The following is a 19430-nucleotide window of genomic DNA, read 5'->3' on the forward strand; positions in this document are numbered from 1 at the left end:
CGTAACTGTTAGATTTTGCCAACTCTATCAACTTATCTTGGCTTTTGCATTCTCTCACAGTTGATTGCTTTAACCTTAAAGTTAGCTGAGTTCACTTATGGTTTAGTTTATAGCCTCTGTAGTCTTAGACTACTTTTATCAACATTTAAATTTAAGTACCTGTTAGTAATTCACAATGCCACAAGTAGTGGTTTATAGGTAGCACAAGTTAAGCCATTTTACTCTTAAAGTTCAGTTAAAAAGGTTGCTTTAACATTCTCAAGTCACTGTTATGCTACTTTCAGACATAGCAGTAACTCACTACTTGTCTAGTAGGGTTGTAAGGTTAAAAGCAATATCTCAAATACAACCTTACAAACTAATTAACAGAATCTTAATCAAATCAGAAAAATAAATTTTACTTATTCATTTGTAAGCAGACCTGGTACTATGAATAAATTAAAACACTTGTATTTACATTCACATTTTTTTTATAAAAAAATTAAATTTTATTTCAAAATATATATTTAATAAAAACATGGTTTAAAAGCAAATACATATACAAATAAGTAAATTAAATTTAAACCGTAAAAATTCAAACAAACTTTATTTACTGAAGGTAGTAAATTATTTAAAAAAAATAATCCTGAAACATAGACCAGCTCAAAATAAAATCTTTTTAACAGTGAAAAATTAATTTTATAAGACAAAAGATAAGTAGCACAGACTAGGGGTAAGTTACTAAATGCTAAAATCAGCTTATACACTGTAACATTATACGGGGTGCAGTTACTCTTCCCAACCTTAAACTGAAAATTTCCATCAAAACTTACTACAGAGTGAAAAAAGAGGAACTCATATTCACTACACCTCAAAGTAAATATCAAGTCTGAGTAACTGATAAAAGACCACATCAGATATGGAAATCCTAGTTATCAACCAATGGATGCAGCAAACTAGCCTTCTAACAAAAAAGCTCTTACATTGATTCTTATCATAAAAAAATTGTGACCATTATTATATGAATTGATGATGATATTCTTTAAACATACATAATTTATCCTACGCTATTTGTGATTAAATAAACATATAGGACAACCCTCCAAATATTAATTATCATTTTTCTAAGACTCAGATCTCTGTTTTTCAGCTGTAAAAGCTTTGTTCACTTTAAATTTATTTCACAAAATTTTATGCTTTCTCTGTGGAAGGGAGAACTCTAGTTGCATTTGCTGTTACGCAAAAACAAGTTTTGTAATATATCCAGAATGCTAGAGAAACTAAAGAGCAAGTCCTTCATGATAATACTTCATAGTGCAGTTCATAATTATCTGGTTAAATGGTTACAGCATTACTTCTTTACTTTTATCCATCAAAGAATTTCTCTGTTAATTCAAACAACTTTATTTAGATATGTTCTGAAAAAAGTGATATTTCTATGATGATGCTCCGAAAGCAGCTTCAAAGGATGCTATGAAATACATGTCATGAAAAGAGCTCACAGAAGAATGTGATTTCAGAAAGATAATTTTTGAACATGGCTGTCTTTAAAATATCCTCATTTTAACTATATCTGTCAATACAAATACTAGACTCAAAACTTTAGGAAGTTAAAACATGTATATCATTAGTACCATGCCTATATCATACATCTCAAAAATCATAGTTTAGAAAGATTTGTTTGTTTGATATGAACTTGATTTTGCTAAGAATATACTTTGCATAATGTGCAAATTATATTTTTGTAATCATATGTAATTTTATAAGAACTAATAAATGATTTATATATGAAACAAATGCCATTTTTATTCAAATGTATTAATGAATTGTAAAAAATGTATTAATGACTGATTTTACCTTAGTTTCTTACACTTTTCTGTAAGTCCTGAGTAGGGAAGGAAAGCTTTAATTTAGCAAAGGCACGTAAGGGCCTAAGAGAAGCATGCCTTCACATAGGACATGAAAACTTTGAAAGAAGTGTTACAAGTTCCTAGTTTTAAAATTTACAGATTTTTTAGAGGTTTCAGAGACAGTGCAAACTCTCTAAAAAGTACAGAAACCTTTTACTACAGTGCTCTCAGTACTCTTTTAGTACGGAGCAAAACATCAAAAAGAAAACTAGCAAATAAATTCAGTTAAAAGCAGTAGATAATGCAGATTCTTTGTTTTGGCATGATGTTGAATGTATAACTTCAATAAAAAGGTTTGCAGAAAAATCATGTGCACGAAACATAAATCAGTTAAACAATTTAGATGTCGGAGGGTATTAATGTACTCTCTCCTAAAGAAATGTATGAAGTGAAATAGTTTGTGTTGCAGCACTAATGGATTTAAAGCATCATTCAGTCCTTTTGGTGATATCACATTTTGAACAAAGACTGCTCAAGCAAAGAAACTTGAATTGCTTTTATCAGAAACATGTCCCTGTCATCACCTCTTTATTTATTAAATTTTTTGTCTTTCTGATCCTACTATTCTCCTTTTATCTTAACAACTGCACCATTCCAGTTATACGCAAATAGTCTCATAATGCTGCTATGCTTCATTTCTGGTACCACATAAAAAAACAAGCAAGTCTTAGACATGTCAGAAAAGTGGAACAAATTTCATGGGCAAGCTTCAAATGCAAACCAGTGCTTATCATCTACCATAGTTATAACTTGTTCATCTGAAAAGATGAATTTCCATATGCACAATGTATTAATGATGTGAACCCTGCATTCAGCAAGGATTTACTGTATCACCATCTCTCTCTAGATTGTTGTGATGACTACACAATTTCTAAGACTTTTACAAATAAATTACTTTGTGCAACGCAATGAAATAATGCTAAAAAATAATAGTGTTCACATAAGTTTTTAATACAAAATGCCATTCATCATCAGGTTTTAAGTAAGGAGTAATCACAAAACAGAAAGTAAGATTTATAGAAATACATTTATGTCACTCAGAAAAATAAATACCTATTTCAGAGTTTAGCATTTTTTCTTCTTTATTGCCTTTAGGTTCAACCACTTTAAGAAAGGGTTGAAAAAGTCGCAAATCACACAGGCGACGAGTCTCATCATAAAATTCTTCTGTTTCGGCATCTTGGGTGACCGAGACAAAAATATACGACATCTGCTCACTGAGTTTATGATATAAAGGATAGCGTTTCGCATCATGCCATAAATCAGCTATAAGACAAAATAATAATAATATGATTAGTATATTATTATATGCAATGAAATAGAAATAAAAAACTTAAATCTTAACAAGAGATTAAAATTTTATTAACTGGAAGAGAAACACGCTAACGTAGAATTTTAAATTAGGTAAATAAACAAACTTAAATTGGCATAAATTTTGAATAAAACTATCAATTGAGGTGATCAGACATAGCTTCTTTTCTTCAGAAGCAAAAATGACATTTGCTCATGGATGAGAAATGGGATGCTTTAGCCTCGGCAAGAAATAGATGGTTATCAATCTGTACACATAGTTTATATTTGACATATGCACATAGTTTGTTTCTTCAGAGAGTGGAAAATTTCTGTTTTTCATTGCCTTAATATGCTTACAACTTTCAATCTCAAATCAATGGAAAATGATGTTATAGAGTTTCTTCGAAGAAAAAGGCATTTTACTTTTCAAAAGAATTTTTGAAAAAAATAGCCATAATATGCAACTGTATGCTGAGGGAGGGGATTATTTAGCTGCCACCAGAAAGTTACACTTCTGGTGTATTTCTATATGTTGAACATCTTATGTTGTTTTATATGCTGTGCATTCTACATGTTATGTATTAATGGTTATAGTAATATATTCCAGCATGTTTCTATCTGTTGTTTATAGTAAATAAATTTCTTACAAAATTGTCTTCAAACTAAGAAATATAAATTGCTCCTATAAAGTAAATAAACTGTGTACCATACACACTGAATCAATCAGTAGTGTATATTGGTAATTGTGCATTTGCTTCTGAAAAACAATTTATGTTTCAAGAAAAATAAAAATGGTTAAATTATTTTCTATTTTTGCAGGCTCCACAACTAAACACATCTTGTTTTACTCACTAGAAAGGGTAACAGATATAATATCACTATGATGTGTGTTTGTTTGTCTTTAGAATTAATGTAGTACAAGCTAAATATCCAAATGAATGTAGCATGTTAATGATTTGCAACAGATGATATGCTATTGATTGAAATTAGATGAATGCATATGCCATTGTTATAGCTTACATTAATTTTTTATTGCAAACACCTAAAAACAAATATACACATTCATCTACAGGGTGTTTTATAGATCATGGGACAAACTTAGAGGGGTGTTGGAGCGTACTAAAACATGAATAAGTGCTTCTTTGTAGCAATACAGTACAGTCAAAAGCCGTTATTCCAGATTCGTCGGAACTTCGGCGATTCCGGATTATCGATTTTTCCGCATTATAGATCATCAGTTTAAATCTGGTAAGATGGCATGCAGAAATTCTAAAATTAAAAATATGAAACTGTAATTTATGAAATAAAGAACAATTATGATCTAAAGGGTATCAAAATTTACAAAGGAAAAAAAAAAAAAAAAAAAAACTTAATATTTATTTGTTTACTTTATTAAACATTTCTTTCAATGTAAGTCGTTTAAGTTGCTTCGTTTTTTATGTGATAATACATTATCTTGAATTCTATAAACAGACATAATTTCTTGTACAAAGTTCCGCTGTTCAAGTCCTATAATTGCTGTGTCGAGAATACCGACTAATTTGTCAATCGAAATTTTTTCGTTTTCAATAACCTCTGTCACTTTCTTTGCTATAGGAAGCGAATTATAATGACGAGGAATTTGATTTAAATCATATCAAAGACGGAGTACATCGAGATGAAATACTACATTTAATAAGGAATTATAAGCCAAATAAAATAAAAACATCTGCCCTGAAGATGAGGATAGTGCTGACAGATCAACTTCCAATTCATTGCGCGCCGCGCCGCAGCGTTAAAGATAAACAAACGTTAAAGTTTAGATAAACAAAGGATATGCCGTTATCCATTTTTTGCAGCAATTCCACTTTTTGTTTAATGGACTTCGAAACATACTTTCGCTTTGTAGATCCTTTACATATTAGTAAATATATATCAGAAATTCTATTTGACATAATCGAAAGTTCAAGCTTACCTTTATAAAATTGCTCTAACAGTCTGCAAAAAATAATAAGCCGAATCCAATTCGAAGATTAAGGAACAATGCAATCTGCAACATTAACTGAATTAGATAATTTTAGCTTAGCTTATACCGTCTGTTATACATTAAACGCGCATTAGTAAACGTATTTTGCGCACGCGCACACGCATATTTGCAGCCGTAAAGGTCTTACGCGCATGCGTCAACGCGACACATGCGCAGAAAGTTTGTAGCTTTGAGGTCCGGATTATAGATCATTCTAGATTATGGCTGTCCGAATTAACCACTTTTGACTGTATTCACAATAAATGTTCAAAATTGCGACTACCAGCAGTAATACATGCTTGGTAACGTAGCAGAAGGGATTGACGAATATCTTGAAAAATAACAGTCATTTCGCGCATGCTTGCAGCCGCAATGGATAGTCACACAACGTGGTCCTCCAGTGAGTCAATGGGAGTCTCGTAAATGATGCTTTTCAGATGGCCCCATAAAAAAAAATCCAAGCTGGATAAATCTGGCGAACGGGGTGGCCATTGAACGTGTCCATCATGGCCAATCCATTGGCCCGGAAATGTCCAAGTAATTGCGGACTCGCATATGGTTATGGGCTGGTGCACCATCATGCTGGAACCACATGAGATCACGAACGGCAGTCAGAACATCCTACAGCAGTTCTGGTAGCACCTCTTGCAAAAAAAATGATAACATAAGCCATTTGTATGTGCAGGTAAGAGGTATGGGCCTATGAGGTAGTCGTTAACAATACCCGCCCACACATTCAAGGAGAAGTGGGTTTGGAATGCATACGGATGTGTGCCATGTGGATTATGAGTTGCCCACATGTGCATGTTGTGGCTATTGACGATGCTGTCCTGTGAGAAAGGTTGCCAGATTGCCAGGTTGCAAGATAAAAAATGTGCAAATCTCAATAAAACATATGTAAATCTCAAAATTATAATTTAAACTAGCAATAGTCCTTAATTCCCCCTCTCTATTCTAAAAATAGTGATAACCTTTCTCGATTGCATCATCATCATGATCAGTCTATGGCACATGGCTTGTGTAACGTTGATTACAAAGCCAATTCGGATCCTGAACTCCAAATTTCGAAAACTGAAACATTTCTCTTAATAAGCAACCTAAACCTTCTTTTGGCGAGCCTACATATAACATAACTGCACAAATTTAGCTTCTACCTCTCTTCCTGTTAAAACGTTATTCCACTCTGTATAATATGCAAGATAAAAAATATCTAATTCTCAAAATTATAATTTAAACTTGCAATAGTCCTTCATTCCATCTCTCTATTCTAAAAATAGTATAACTTTTCTGGACTACATAATTTCTAGATTAGTCTATGTCACATATTGTAATGCTGATATTAAAGCTAATTTGGAACCTGAATACAAAGTTTCGAGAACTGAAACCATTCTCATAATAAGCAGCTTAAGCTAAAACCTTCTCATCATGAGCTTCCATACTAGATAACTGTGCACTTTTGCTTTTTACCTCTGTTGCCGCTAGGACACTAATTCGTTTGCTTAGTCTCTGCCAGCTGTTGTCCACTGTTCTAAAAATATAATTTGTATAAAATTCTGGGGTGCATAGTGCACCCACAATGATGATGTGAAATGAAAAAGAATATGCATCTTCAAAATTCATTATTCAGCAATAAAAGTATCTATGGAATTTATGGCTGTATCTATAAAAGTATGTGTGGAATTTATGGCTACATTTCTAACCACACAGTAAAGGCTTCCCAACGTATAACAGGGAGAACCATCGCCAATCTGTTCCAGCTTTTTCTATGCGGGATTTTTTTTTAAATCTCGCCAAAAATGTTTCGACTGCAGCTCTGTCCTGTGTCAAACAATCAGACGAAAGTTCTGCTTCTGAAGGAGCATGTGATCCCAATATGAGCAATAATCAATTACTGTTTGGCGTTCAAATCTTTGTAGTAAGTAAAAGTGGTAACCTACCTATATAGGTTTTGTGAAAATGTGAGGGTTCTGAGACTTCTCCCTTTCGACATTCAGTCCCTTGTAGCAGAAACTTATGTGATTGGAACTTTATTGTGCCTCTGTTTCACTCAATTTTTTTTTTCAATAAGATTTCTGTAGCCTACATTTTAAAACGTTTCTAACGTGATACATCACATTTCCCTTGAAAATGCTTTTGCTGTACCTTGCTATTGCTTTATCAGGGTGATATCATTACACGGAAACTTTGCATCTTACCCCATTTTAGACAAATTTTGCAGATCAGGGTCATTTTTCCTTCTCCCTCTTCTTCTACAGATATTTCTTACATAGTTGTCTTTCATTGATACTTCTGAAATTGTAGCAGTTTTTTCTTGTTGAGCTCATTTTTATGGTTCTCTAGCAACTTCTCTGCATCTTTACTGTTAATTTCCAAGTCCATGGTTTTGCTGAAATACAATATCACACGTAACCAAAAAAAGCTTTAAATGTCAAAAAGCTGAGTCTCCACCTGCACCCAATCTGGCCATAATTTTCTCCAAGTCATAATCCTGTAAGTCACTTGCTATAGGCATTTTTGTTTGTGAGAATTAAGCAACAGAAAATATTAAAATGTTGTTTTCGGAAAGCATCAGTATTAATGATGTGGCATTAAGTTACCTCAAAATATTTTTGAAAATCATATGTTGTCAACTTGAATATTTGCAGTTTAAGACACCATTTGTCACATGAAACTTTTTTTCTTTTTGTTGTTGTTGTTCAGATAATTTGTTCATGAAATAACTGTTTATAAGTGAGGCTTTTTTTAATGTATTTTGGTTTAATTCACTGGAAACAGAATAAGTAAAAAAGAAAACCAGTGGTTTAATATTAAAAAAATAAAAGAACTATCAATGGTTTAATATTAAGCAAATTTTTAAAAATATTTATAATGATATTTTTTTATTTATAAGATAAGTTTATATTTATAAGATAAATAAAAACTATATTATTCATTATTACAAACTATTTGATTTAATAGCCTAATAAGTCTATATAATATACTTTTTAGACTTAAATAACAGATACACATTAACTTACATTTAACAGTTTCAAGTGTTGCATCTCTAACACAAGTCAAGGGAATAATTATTCCATTTGGCATCAAACAGTCTACTGTAATGGTTGGAGGCATCAAATGATGCCCCCACAGTTCTCCCGACGATGGTGGCATGTTTAATTTTCAAAATGCACCGGTTCTTCACATTTTTTCTATCACATAATAAGTGTCAAGACATTCTGAAACAAAACATGAAAATAATAATTATTAATAAACTAAAATTATATTATGAGCAAAAATAAATTATTTAAAATGTATTCAATTGTTTCATAATTAGTTATCCGATTCAGGCAAGGCTACCTTGGGGAGTTGGTTACAAAGGATGCATGATAGTAGAAATTACCAAATGCTTAAGCAAAGTGAATCGTTCAATCCATGAGTTTTAAAAAAGACATTTCACAATTACTTGCAGCATTTCAAATAGCTTGTGAGGAGATGCAGCAATAGGATGCAAGATTAGCAATTTTGAAGAAATTCAAACTTGAATGTAATGGATATTTGTGTCAATAAAACATGGGATGTCAGCATGACAAATAAACAAATCTGTATGTAGACCACTGCTTTCCAAACTTTCTTATTGTGAACACTTTTTAAGTTTTAATATTTTTAAGGAATGCTAGAGTAAATTTGAGTTTTTAATTGTACTAGATAATAACACCGGTTCTTATATTCGATGCAGCAACAAAGTTTTCAATAATTTAATTTTGCTGCAGCAAAATAATCTGAAAAATCTGCATCGCACAACTATGTTGTCACAGAAGGAAGTAGAATAGATATATACTGAATATAATATAAAGTAACATAAAATATAAACTGAGGGCAAAATTAATAATCAATGTTGGTAAGCATACATAAGACCAAATTGTTGAATTACTTTTAAACCTAGCTTATAAAAAAATAAGCATTACGTAACAACAGATTCATAAGATCTGTGTTTTCGTCCGATGTAATCCTGATTGATTCTCAAGAAGCTACCTCTTGTTTTTATGAACAAGGATATAAATTAGCTGTTACTATAGTTTTTTCTTGGATTCTGAAAACATAATTAAAATATGGGATCTGCTTTCTACAGAACAAGAAACAGTAGATCATTTTCAAGGTTATGGCAATCTACTACTGTAAAACAAAAAAAGAGTTTTTTTATTGCATAAAATATGATCAACTGAATATAGGGTTACAGTAGACTGAAGGGTACCCCTTGTATTATCACAAAGTTGTGGTTTCATTTATCTCCAAGTTGTTGTTTCGTTTATTCCCAAGTTGCTGTTTCATTTTTGGTAACCTGAGTAGTTGAATGTTCCGTACATATACTTTTACTTAGAATTGGGTGCTCCTTTGACTTTTTAAGTGAAAATATATTGATGTGTACATGAACGAAGTCAAGGAAGTGCACAATACCAAGTTTTTGCAATTCTCTGATTTTTTTTAAGTGAAAATAGGTCAACGTGTACATGGATAAAGTCAAGGGAGTGCGCAATGCCTAGTTTGTGCAATTCTCTAATTTTTTTTAAAGTGAAAATAGGTCAATGTGTACATGGATACTGAGTTTGTGCAATTCTTCGACTTGCTATTTTGGATTTGCGTAGCGGCGATTTTAGCCTAAAATCAACAAGCCTATACAAAGCCAAAATAACAAGCCAAAGAATTGCGCAAACTCGGTATCCATGTACTGCCAAAAATCGCCAATTTTTGCCAAGAGGTACCCGTAAATATACTTTTACCAAATATAGACAACAAGACAGAAACAGACTGGGACAATTACCAGCCAAGAGTCTGAACCCATAGCATTCTAAGTTGCGCTTCTGGTAAAATCATAGGGTCTAACAAAATAGTAGAAATCGACAAAAGCCTTCTTATGAAATGCAAAAACAAAGAGAGTTGAATACTGATTGTTCATTAAATAAAGAAACATCAATTCTTTCAAAATTCTACAAAAATTACTGGTGCAACATTAGCAAGATTGTGAACTTTGATGGCTCAATGGCAGCCAACTTTCAGGGTTGATGGGATAACATGTAAATACCTAAATAATTAAAAGTGTGAGAACCTAATATGTAAGTACCTAGTGCATGATTACTGTTTTGCTAACCAGGATACAGCAACTCCTTCAATAACACGATACAACAATTCACACGTTAGTAATTTCTTAGACCATGGTATTATTGCCAGCTTTCATTAGGGAATTTTTGCATTGAAAATACATTGGGCATGGAGTAACGCTTCCAAGAATAAATATTTTTCTGAATAAAATGTGTATCTAGTTTGTATTTGCAATTTTTTTGTTGTGTCAGAAAGGTTAATAATTATGAAACAACACAATATTATTAAATATGTTGTATATGATGCAGACCCAAAAACATGCTTTTAGACCCATAAAAAAGGATTTATACATGGAAAAGTATTGGAAATACTTAATATTTAAAAAAATCAAAGCTCTTACCTACAATGAAAATCAAACCAACTGAAGGAACTATGAAGAAAATTGATAAATAGAAAAATCTGATTGAATAATAATAATTAATTGATTAATTAATTCAGAATTCTATGCATTCAGTTTGATTTATCAGTTTTACTTCAGCTAAGTGCCAACTCATGAAAATGAGTATCACATCAGTACAATTAGGCATTATTAACTGCTTTTGATTTACATGTTTACGTTAAATTGTACATTTTACTATATATAAATGTTTTATAACCACATGCCTAGAATTCTTTTTTTTAAAGTCACAGTTGTCATTTGCTTGAAAATTTGCAAACTTTTAATCTCGGTGAATACTGCAACAAGAAAAAAAAAAAAAAAAAAAAAAAATGAAACGTTATAGTAGATTTAAGGGTGCCCTTTGGATTATCGCTAAGCTGTTGTTTCATTTATCCCCAAGTTGCTGTTTCATTCATTTATTGCCAAGTAGTTGTTTCATTTATGGTAACCTGAGTAGTTGAATGCTATGGAAACCCTATTATGACATAATTGGTTGCGTGGGAAAAGATTTGGAAAATGTGTTTCGGATTTTAGATAAGAAGTACGTTGTTATTTTGTGATTTAAGCAGTAAAATGGCTGAATGTGGTAAGATTAATTTGAAGTTTCTATACGATTTGGAACAAAAGGGAAAAATGAATTAATTGACTAATGTGTAAATCTGGGATGTCAAACACATAGGTACACTTGGGCCAAACAAACAAGGTTTAACTTTAAGCGGGCCGGAAAAAAAAAAAAAAAAAAACAATATTCATAGAAACATAGATTTATTTCAAATAATACAATAATAAACATATATATATTTATATAGAAAAGAACAAGAAAAATTTAATGTTTACGTCCTGATACTTGACATCTCTTCTCTGCTATTATCTTTTCAATTTCGGGAGAAATTTTGTTTGCAGTGATAACTTTCAACGCTGACCCAAGGTGAGCATCATTAATACGGTTTCTAATAGGAGACTTATTAACTTTCATGACTGAAAATAACTGCTCGCACCGATAAGTGCTACCAAACATGGAAATAATTTCATATGGGAATTTTCGAGTATTTTTAAACCTGGCTGGTAAATATTTGTAAAATTCAGGCACGCCCACTTCAATGAATTTTGCTTTCAAATTTGAGTTGCATTGAATCTCGATCACATCCATTTGCATATGGCTGGGTACTGAGTCAATACTTATTGAGAAAATCGAAGAAAACAAAAAACATTTGTCTTCGAGGGAACTAAAATCATTAAACCTCGTTTCAAATTCAGTTGTTGAATTTGCAATTTTTTCTGCGTATTTTTGATATGAACAAGTATCATCTAAACTTGATTTGTTAATGCTGCATGTCGGGAAGTGCTTCAAATCTTCATTTTTAAGTTGTTTTTCCCAAAGAACTAGTTGACATTTGAATGCTTTAATTATGTCAAACGTGTTCGTAATGATATGATCTTTTCCTTGTAACGATAAATTTAAATTGGTTAAGTGTTTGATTATATCAACCAAGAAAGATAAATCTTGTATCCATATTGGATCGTAAAACAAACTTACGTCTTGATTTTTCGTTTTTAAAAACTGACATATTTCTTCTTTCAAATCCCAGAATTGTTTGAGAATCCTGGAGCAAGATAACCAACATACCTCGGTATAGTAGGACAAACCCGAATATTCACTATCTAACTCACTTAAGAAAGCAGTGAATTGACGCTGATTTAAACCTCAAGATCTTATAAAATTTATAACTTTTTTTATATATGACAAAACATTCTCCATATTTATTACTTTCGTGCATAGAACTTCTTGATGTATAATAGAATGCATATGATGAATGTTTGAACCGTGAATTTCACTAAGTTTTTTTCTTAGTAATGCTACGAAGCCCTTGTTTTTCCCGGTCATTGATGGAGAGCCATCTGTAGCTACAGAATTTAATTTTGCCCAAGGTAGATTGTATTTCTGCAGAAGTCCAAAAACACAAGTAAACATAGCTTCTCCTGTGGTAGTACCAGGCATTGGTATTAGTTCCAGTAATTCCTCAAAAATGTTAAAATTCTTGTCACAAGAACGAAGAAACACTGCTAATTTAGCTTTGCCACTAATGTCCGTGCTCTCGTCACAGGCAATGGAGAAACTTTCGAAACTAGATGATTTTGCTTTGATCTGATCACTTAAATTCGCGGCTAAATCAGTAACTCTTTCCGCAGCTGTATTTCGAGACAATGAAATTGATTGAAAAGCCTTCACATTTCCAGGACAAACAATTTCTCCAGCTTTCATTAGGCATTCCTTGATGAAATCACCGTCAGTAAAAGGCTTCGAATGTTTAGCTATCAACTCGGACAAGACGTAGCTTGCATGTACCGCCGCTTCACTTTCTTGCAATACTTTACTAAACATGGACTGTTGCTTTTTCACTCCTAACTTGAGCTCTTTCAACTTTTCTTCTCTCATTAATCCTTCGTAATTGTTATATTTTGATTTGTGTTGTTCGTAATGACGTTTAATATTATATAACTTTGGTACATTAATAGTATTATTACATATCAAGCAGATTATTTTATCTTTTATTTCACAGCAAAAATATTCTAATTCCCATTTTACTTGGAATATTCTATGTTTGTCAGCGATTTTTTGTTTAATTTTACTACCACTTGGTTTTGATATAGACATACTGAATACAAAGGGCTGGAATAAACACGGTTAACGTTAAAAAGTTAACAAAAATTTATTCTTTCCACAAGAGATAAATCAAAATGCTGAAATATTTCTTCAAAAATATTCTAACAATATCACAAAATGTCAAACTTTTAACAAAAATCAATTCAAAACAGAGAAACTAATTCTATCTCACAGCGAAATCGCTACAAATCAATCACAGCATTAAGTAAAGAGTAAACAAACAGTTCGCTAGAACTACAGCTACTACTGAGATGAGTTGTTTCTTCTCGGCTTTTATAAGCTTTATAATTAATTTCTCGAATATACTGGAAACATCTATAAATATCTGGATTTTTGTGGATGGCAAGAGCAATTACGAGATATTTATTTATCAGGTATTAAATGCACGCGCTGTTCTATTTTTAACCTTCCAACGCAGCTGTCTTTTCAAAAATCATCTGCGTTGCTAAGGCAACATGAAGCAAATCTAATTACAATTCTAAATAAAAAAAACTAACTAAATAAATAATTATGAAATCCGTAACAATATGAATTAAGTAATAATTAATAATAAAGCAAAGTCCATGCACATGCATGCACCAATATATCGTACAAAATTATGATTGGAAAACTGAGACCATGTGTTCGGCCCATTCGGCTATCGGGGGATGCGTACAAGTTCTGAGTGCACGTGTCCCCCAAAAGCCGAAGGTAGCTGAACGCAAGCTACTCACACGCATTTGTAATTTAAGTAGTGTGTGTGTCAGCTTGCTATGAGTAATCTAACAACACTGAATAAATTATCGTTAATTACTTAGCAGTAAACATTTCATTTTTTTCTTCGTCGATATGTTATTTTATTATTATATATTATTATTTGCCGATATATTGGCCGGGCCGCAAAAATATTTGTTGTGGGCCGCGAGTTTGACATCCTTGGTGTAAATGAAGGTTTACTTAGTAACCGTTATTAAAGAGGTTATCACACTTGGCTACAGTACCTGCTAGACAGGACTATTCTGAGAAACGAGATTCTGGTAGCACTGGTTTTGAACAGGAGGATTTCTAGAAAAAAGAGCTCCACCTTAAGCGAAGTCCCGCCCAGCCACGGAACAATGTACCAGCTACGTGGGATTTTTTCAAACCTCACTGAAAATGTCTCGGCTGAGCCTCTGTCCCGGGTAGAAACAACAACCAATCAGATGAAAGTTCTGCTTCTGAAGCATTACGTTATCCCATCTGAGCGATAATCGATTAATGTCTGGTGTTCAAGTCTTTGTAGTAAGTGAAAATGGTAACCTAGCTACGAGGGTTTCCTGGAATTCTGCGGATTCTCAGAATTGTCCCTTTCGACGTCAAGTCCTGCGTAGTCGAAACATAATGTGTTTGGGACCTTAGTGTCCTGTTTGTAGGAAGGAAATGCGTATGGTCGAACGTCAGAGGATACCGGCACTACACAGGATATTTTTGTGAATTCATGTGCCAATGCCAGTATACAGATTCTAGTTCAGATAATTTTTCGATAATAATAGTTCAGATAATAATATTTTTTCGATGCTGTTAAGGAATTTTGGTAAAAGTATATTTACGGATACCCCCTTCGTGAAACTTGCCGATTTTTGGTGGTACATGGATACTGAGTTTGTGCAATAATTTGACTTGTTATTTTGGCTTTGTGTAACAGCAGTTTTTACACCAAAAATCACTGCTACACAAAGCCAAAATAACAAGACAAAGAATTGCACAAACTCAGTATCCATGTACACATCAACCTATCTTCACTTAAAAAAATATCCCAGAATTGCACAAAAATGGCATTGCACACTTCCTTGACTTTATCCATGCACAGGGTTCGTACACATTTCTGCACACAGAATTTAAGTACTTTTAAAGGACTTTTAAGGACCATTAAAGAAAAAATTAAGGACCTATGAGCAAATGCAAACTGAATAAATTTAATTAAAATTATTATTTATGCTTGAACTTCACATTTGTAATACCATCCTGAAAATAAAATAGATCCATAAGTAGGATGTATTATTATTAAACATGAATTAATTAACATAATTATTAATTAGTTTGAGAATAAAATAAACTTTATGAAATTTATCAAGTAGCATTAAATATTTTACACTCATAATAGTTGGAAGTATTTGAAAGAAAATAAGTGACATTTTATTTATTTTTACTAACAGTTATCTTTATGTTGATTTTTTAAAAATGTCTCATTTTGTCACATACTTGCTCAGTCTAAGGTTTGGTAAATAGCAGGTAGATTTTACGTCAAGTGGAATTGGTTGAAATGAGAAGTAAGATCATAATCAGCATGATTCATAACAAAAGACTGGATGTTGTCACCACTGCAGCTTGCCTGCAGAGAGACCTGCTGATCAGAACAAACATGAAAGGCCTGATGTAGGCACAGTTAGCAAGTTTTGAAAGTTAGCTGACATCTGTCTGGCGCTGTTAGTCTCGTAGCTTCGTGTAGAGTTCCAGGGGTTGTAACCTAGTTAATATACTTCAAGGTTCCAATAAGCCACAAAAGCACCAGAGATGATAAGTTATTTTGTATTATTTTAAGTCTCACTAGATGCAAAGAATAAGTTTTACATGAATTTTTATATTTTTGTGTTTTATCTTGTGGCCACAGTAAGGATTAATGAAATTAAATTACTCGCTTTAATATGCAGAGATAATTTTTAAGAGTAAGCAGTTAATTAAATTAGGTAGTTACCTTACTCATTATAGATTTACATGGCCACTATTAAATTTTATTAATTTTAAAATTTCACAGTTTAAAATACATGTAATTTATGACATTGATTCTTAAACAATATTAGGATAACTACACATTAAAAGCTACAAAACACTTATGCTTTGTAACAAGAACACTCAACAAAATATTTATACGTCATTTTAATTTGAAGCCTTCCCAGAAATTTTGGCTAATTTATATTGATTTCCATCTCTTTTGAGCATCTTTTCTAACAATCAGAAATTTGTCTCAATGTTCTCACTAGTTTTTGCTTGCTTTATCTCCTAACTTGTCAACCTCTCCACAATGCACCTACGAGGATTTACTTGATCTAATAAAGATTAAATAGTCAAAAACCCCCTAACATATGTGAAGCAAATCATGTCTGAAAGTAACAATGTCAGACAAAGGTTTAAATAAGCCTCTTATTTAAAAATAGCGTAGAACATAAGGGCATGTTCTTATGCTAATAAAATCAATTGCAGCTCGTGGTAATGTAATTAAACAAGAACAGTTAAACTCAAATTAAAAACCAGAACTAAAGAACCAGAACTAAAGAACCAGAACTAAAACATAATTTCTTTAAAGGCCGAAGGCAAATTTGGATTGGAATTAGGATCGTTAACTAGAACAGAAAGATTTTTATGAATGTGAAATGCCTCTAGAAAATCCAGTTCTCCAATGGAAGATGTTTTTTGAATAATTTTGGCAGCAGAAAAGCTGAAAGTGTGGTTTTCGGACCAACAATGTTGAGCAACAGAAGACCTCTGTGTTTCCTTTTTTCTAACATATGCCTCATGTTCCTTGACGCGAAATTTTAAGGCTCTCTTAGTTTGGCCAATGTAAATTAAACCACACTGGCAAGGAATCCTATAAATACCCCAGGAATTCATATCCGGAATGGGGTCCTTGAGTATGGAACTCGGAATTTTATTGATGGGAGAATAAACAACCCGAAAGTTAAATTTCTGCAAAATATGTGCAACTTTATAGCCAATTGATGGAAAGAAGGGAATGACAACAGAATTTTTATAATCTCCTAACACAAGAGTGTGCCTTTTAGTGTGTTGAGATGAGAATTTTTTAACTGCTTGATTAATAATGTTGGGTGGAAAGCCCCTGTCAATAGCTATTGCTTTTAAATAATTTAGTTTTTCATCAAGTTTGCTCCTCCAAACTAGCCCTTGATGAAGAACTAAATAATTTAAAAGCAATAGCTGTTGACAGGGGCTTTTCACCCAACATTATTAATCAAGCAGTTAAAAAATTCTCATCTCAACACACTAAAAGGCACACTCTTGTTTTAAGAGATTATAAAAATTCTGTTGTCATTCTCTTCTTTCCAACAATTAGCAATAAAGTTGCACATACGTTGCAGAAATTTAACTTTCGGGTCGCTTATTCTCCCATCAATAAAATTCCGAGTTCCATACTCAAGGACCCCATTCCGGATATGAATTCCTGGGGTGTTTATAGGATTCCTTGCCAGTGTGGTTTAATTTACATTGGCCAAACTAAGAGAGCCTTAAAATTTCATGTCAAGGAACATGAGGCATATGTTAGAAAAAAGGAAACACAGAAGTCTTCTGTTGCTCAACATTGTTGGTCCGAAAACCACACTTTCAGTTTTTCTGCTGCCAAAATTATTCAAAAAACATCTTCCATTGGAGAACTGGATTTTCTAGAGGCATTTCACATTCATAAAAATCTTTCTGTTCTAGTTAACGATACTAATTCCAATCCAAATTTTCCTTTGGCCGTTAAAGAAATTATGTTTTAGTTCTGGTTTCACCAACAGATGGCGCCACTTGCTTATTCTTGTCCAGGCTTTCTTATCTTATCTAATCATTATTTCCTATCTTGTTCATTTGCGGTTTTGCAGCTGAAGATGGTGGTTCGGTAAAACCATCAAAACTAGTCCTGTGAAAATTTTGTAAATATAACGCTGATTTTTGTTGTTTGACTTCTGAATTGGTATGTCTTGATTAGTCTAAATACAAAGTTTGATGGCATTTCGGCTATTAGATTGCGCTACAGGGCACTCCAAACACTGTCACTTTAAAAAAGATCACCCTATACATCCATTACGTGTTTAATACTATGGAGGCATTTTTTATTTTGTCACATATTTCTTTAATCTTCTAGAATCGAGGGTCTATAAATCTAGCCTTCGAATCCTTCTAAACTTTCCAAGCTGCAATGCCTAAAGTCCTAAAGAAAAATTATCCCTACAAATTGTGTAACATCAAAAAAGCCAGAAATATTTTGGAAAAAAAAAAAAAAAAAAAAAGAGGGAAAACATGTAAAATTAATTTTATAGAGAAAACTGATGCATATTCTGAGACAATTACATGGGAAAAACTCTTACTGTGAAAAAATTTAGCAGCAGACATTTTTTAATTAATTACATAGCTAATTTTGCTTTTGCTAAGATCTGTTTGGTAAATTGTACTTTATAGCATTTTATCTTGTTTATTTTTCAGATTCAAAATATTGTATAATAAGTTGCCAAAACAAAACTTTATAATATGTGTTGCGAAAAATAAAAATGTTTTATTTTAATGTTATTTTTTAAATATAATTGCAATACATTACCATCATGTTAATGAAATTTATCAATGTTACAATGTTTTTTAAAAAAAAAATCGTCAAAAAATTCACAGATCTGGAAATTAAAAATTTTCGGTACTTTTCCGTTTCGCCGCCGCAAATCTCGCTAAGCAGACTTTATTGCCAACAACACATGGTATACACATAAAGCATGGTAACAAATGTTAGTTCTAAGGACTTTTTATTTTGAAGGCATAAACATTTTAATATCATTTAAAATTTTGTAAAAAAGCAATAAATAAAGACAATAAATTTGTATAACAAAATTAATTTAAGAATTTACTATGCTTTCATGGTACAGCATCTTGATTCGCCGGTTCATATCACGTGACTCCAAGTGATATCAGCTCACGTAAGCTACAAAAATCTAATTCTCTCATTAATTTCAAGTTATCCAGTTATTAGTTCATGTTACATTAATTTCAAGTTATATCTTAATATGGAATAGAAGTTTAAATGCTAGAATCATTTTAATTCATACGAATAGCTTACTCAGAAATTATGTAAAATTGTTGAAAAATATAATACCTCTGGGCAGGGCCGCACCTGTAGTTGCACGAGGTAGCAAAAGTTTTAGAAATTAAAGAAGCAAAATTTAAGGATTGGGAAATTTTTAGAATTTAATGTAAATACTGGGCAGTAAAGAGTTTCAGAATTTAGGGTGTTATTCAGCAGTAGAATTTAGAACATATGGAGAGTGTACTGACAGGCAAAATGCT

At 32.2% G+C, this 19430-nt stretch overlaps 1 protein-coding gene across 2 annotated transcripts in view; it reads right to left on the reverse strand.

The window, feature by feature from the left end:
• LOC118199208 (phosphatidylinositol 4,5-bisphosphate 3-kinase catalytic subunit alpha isoform-like) overlaps window positions 1-19430 on the reverse strand; it is a 100911-nt gene that overhangs the window by 79548 nt on the left and 1933 nt on the right. For both annotated transcript variants that reach the window (XM_085819671.1, XM_085819669.1), the window contains exons 2-3: window positions 8205-8402; window positions 2943-3155 (exon numbers count right to left, since the gene is read on the reverse strand). In XM_085819671.1, coding sequence (XP_085675797.1) covers window positions 2943-3155; window positions 8205-8337 — 346 coding nt within the window. In that variant the 5' untranslated portion in view covers window positions 8338-8402. The remainder of the gene's footprint in view (window positions 1-2942; window positions 3156-8204; window positions 8403-19430) is intronic.

Source organism: Stegodyphus dumicola, chromosome 1, assembly GCF_044657685.1.
Source record: "Stegodyphus dumicola isolate Sdum_Otavi_A_Nest chromosome 1, ASM4465768v1".
Taxonomy (NCBI): domain Eukaryota; kingdom Metazoa; phylum Arthropoda; class Arachnida; order Araneae; family Eresidae; genus Stegodyphus; species Stegodyphus dumicola.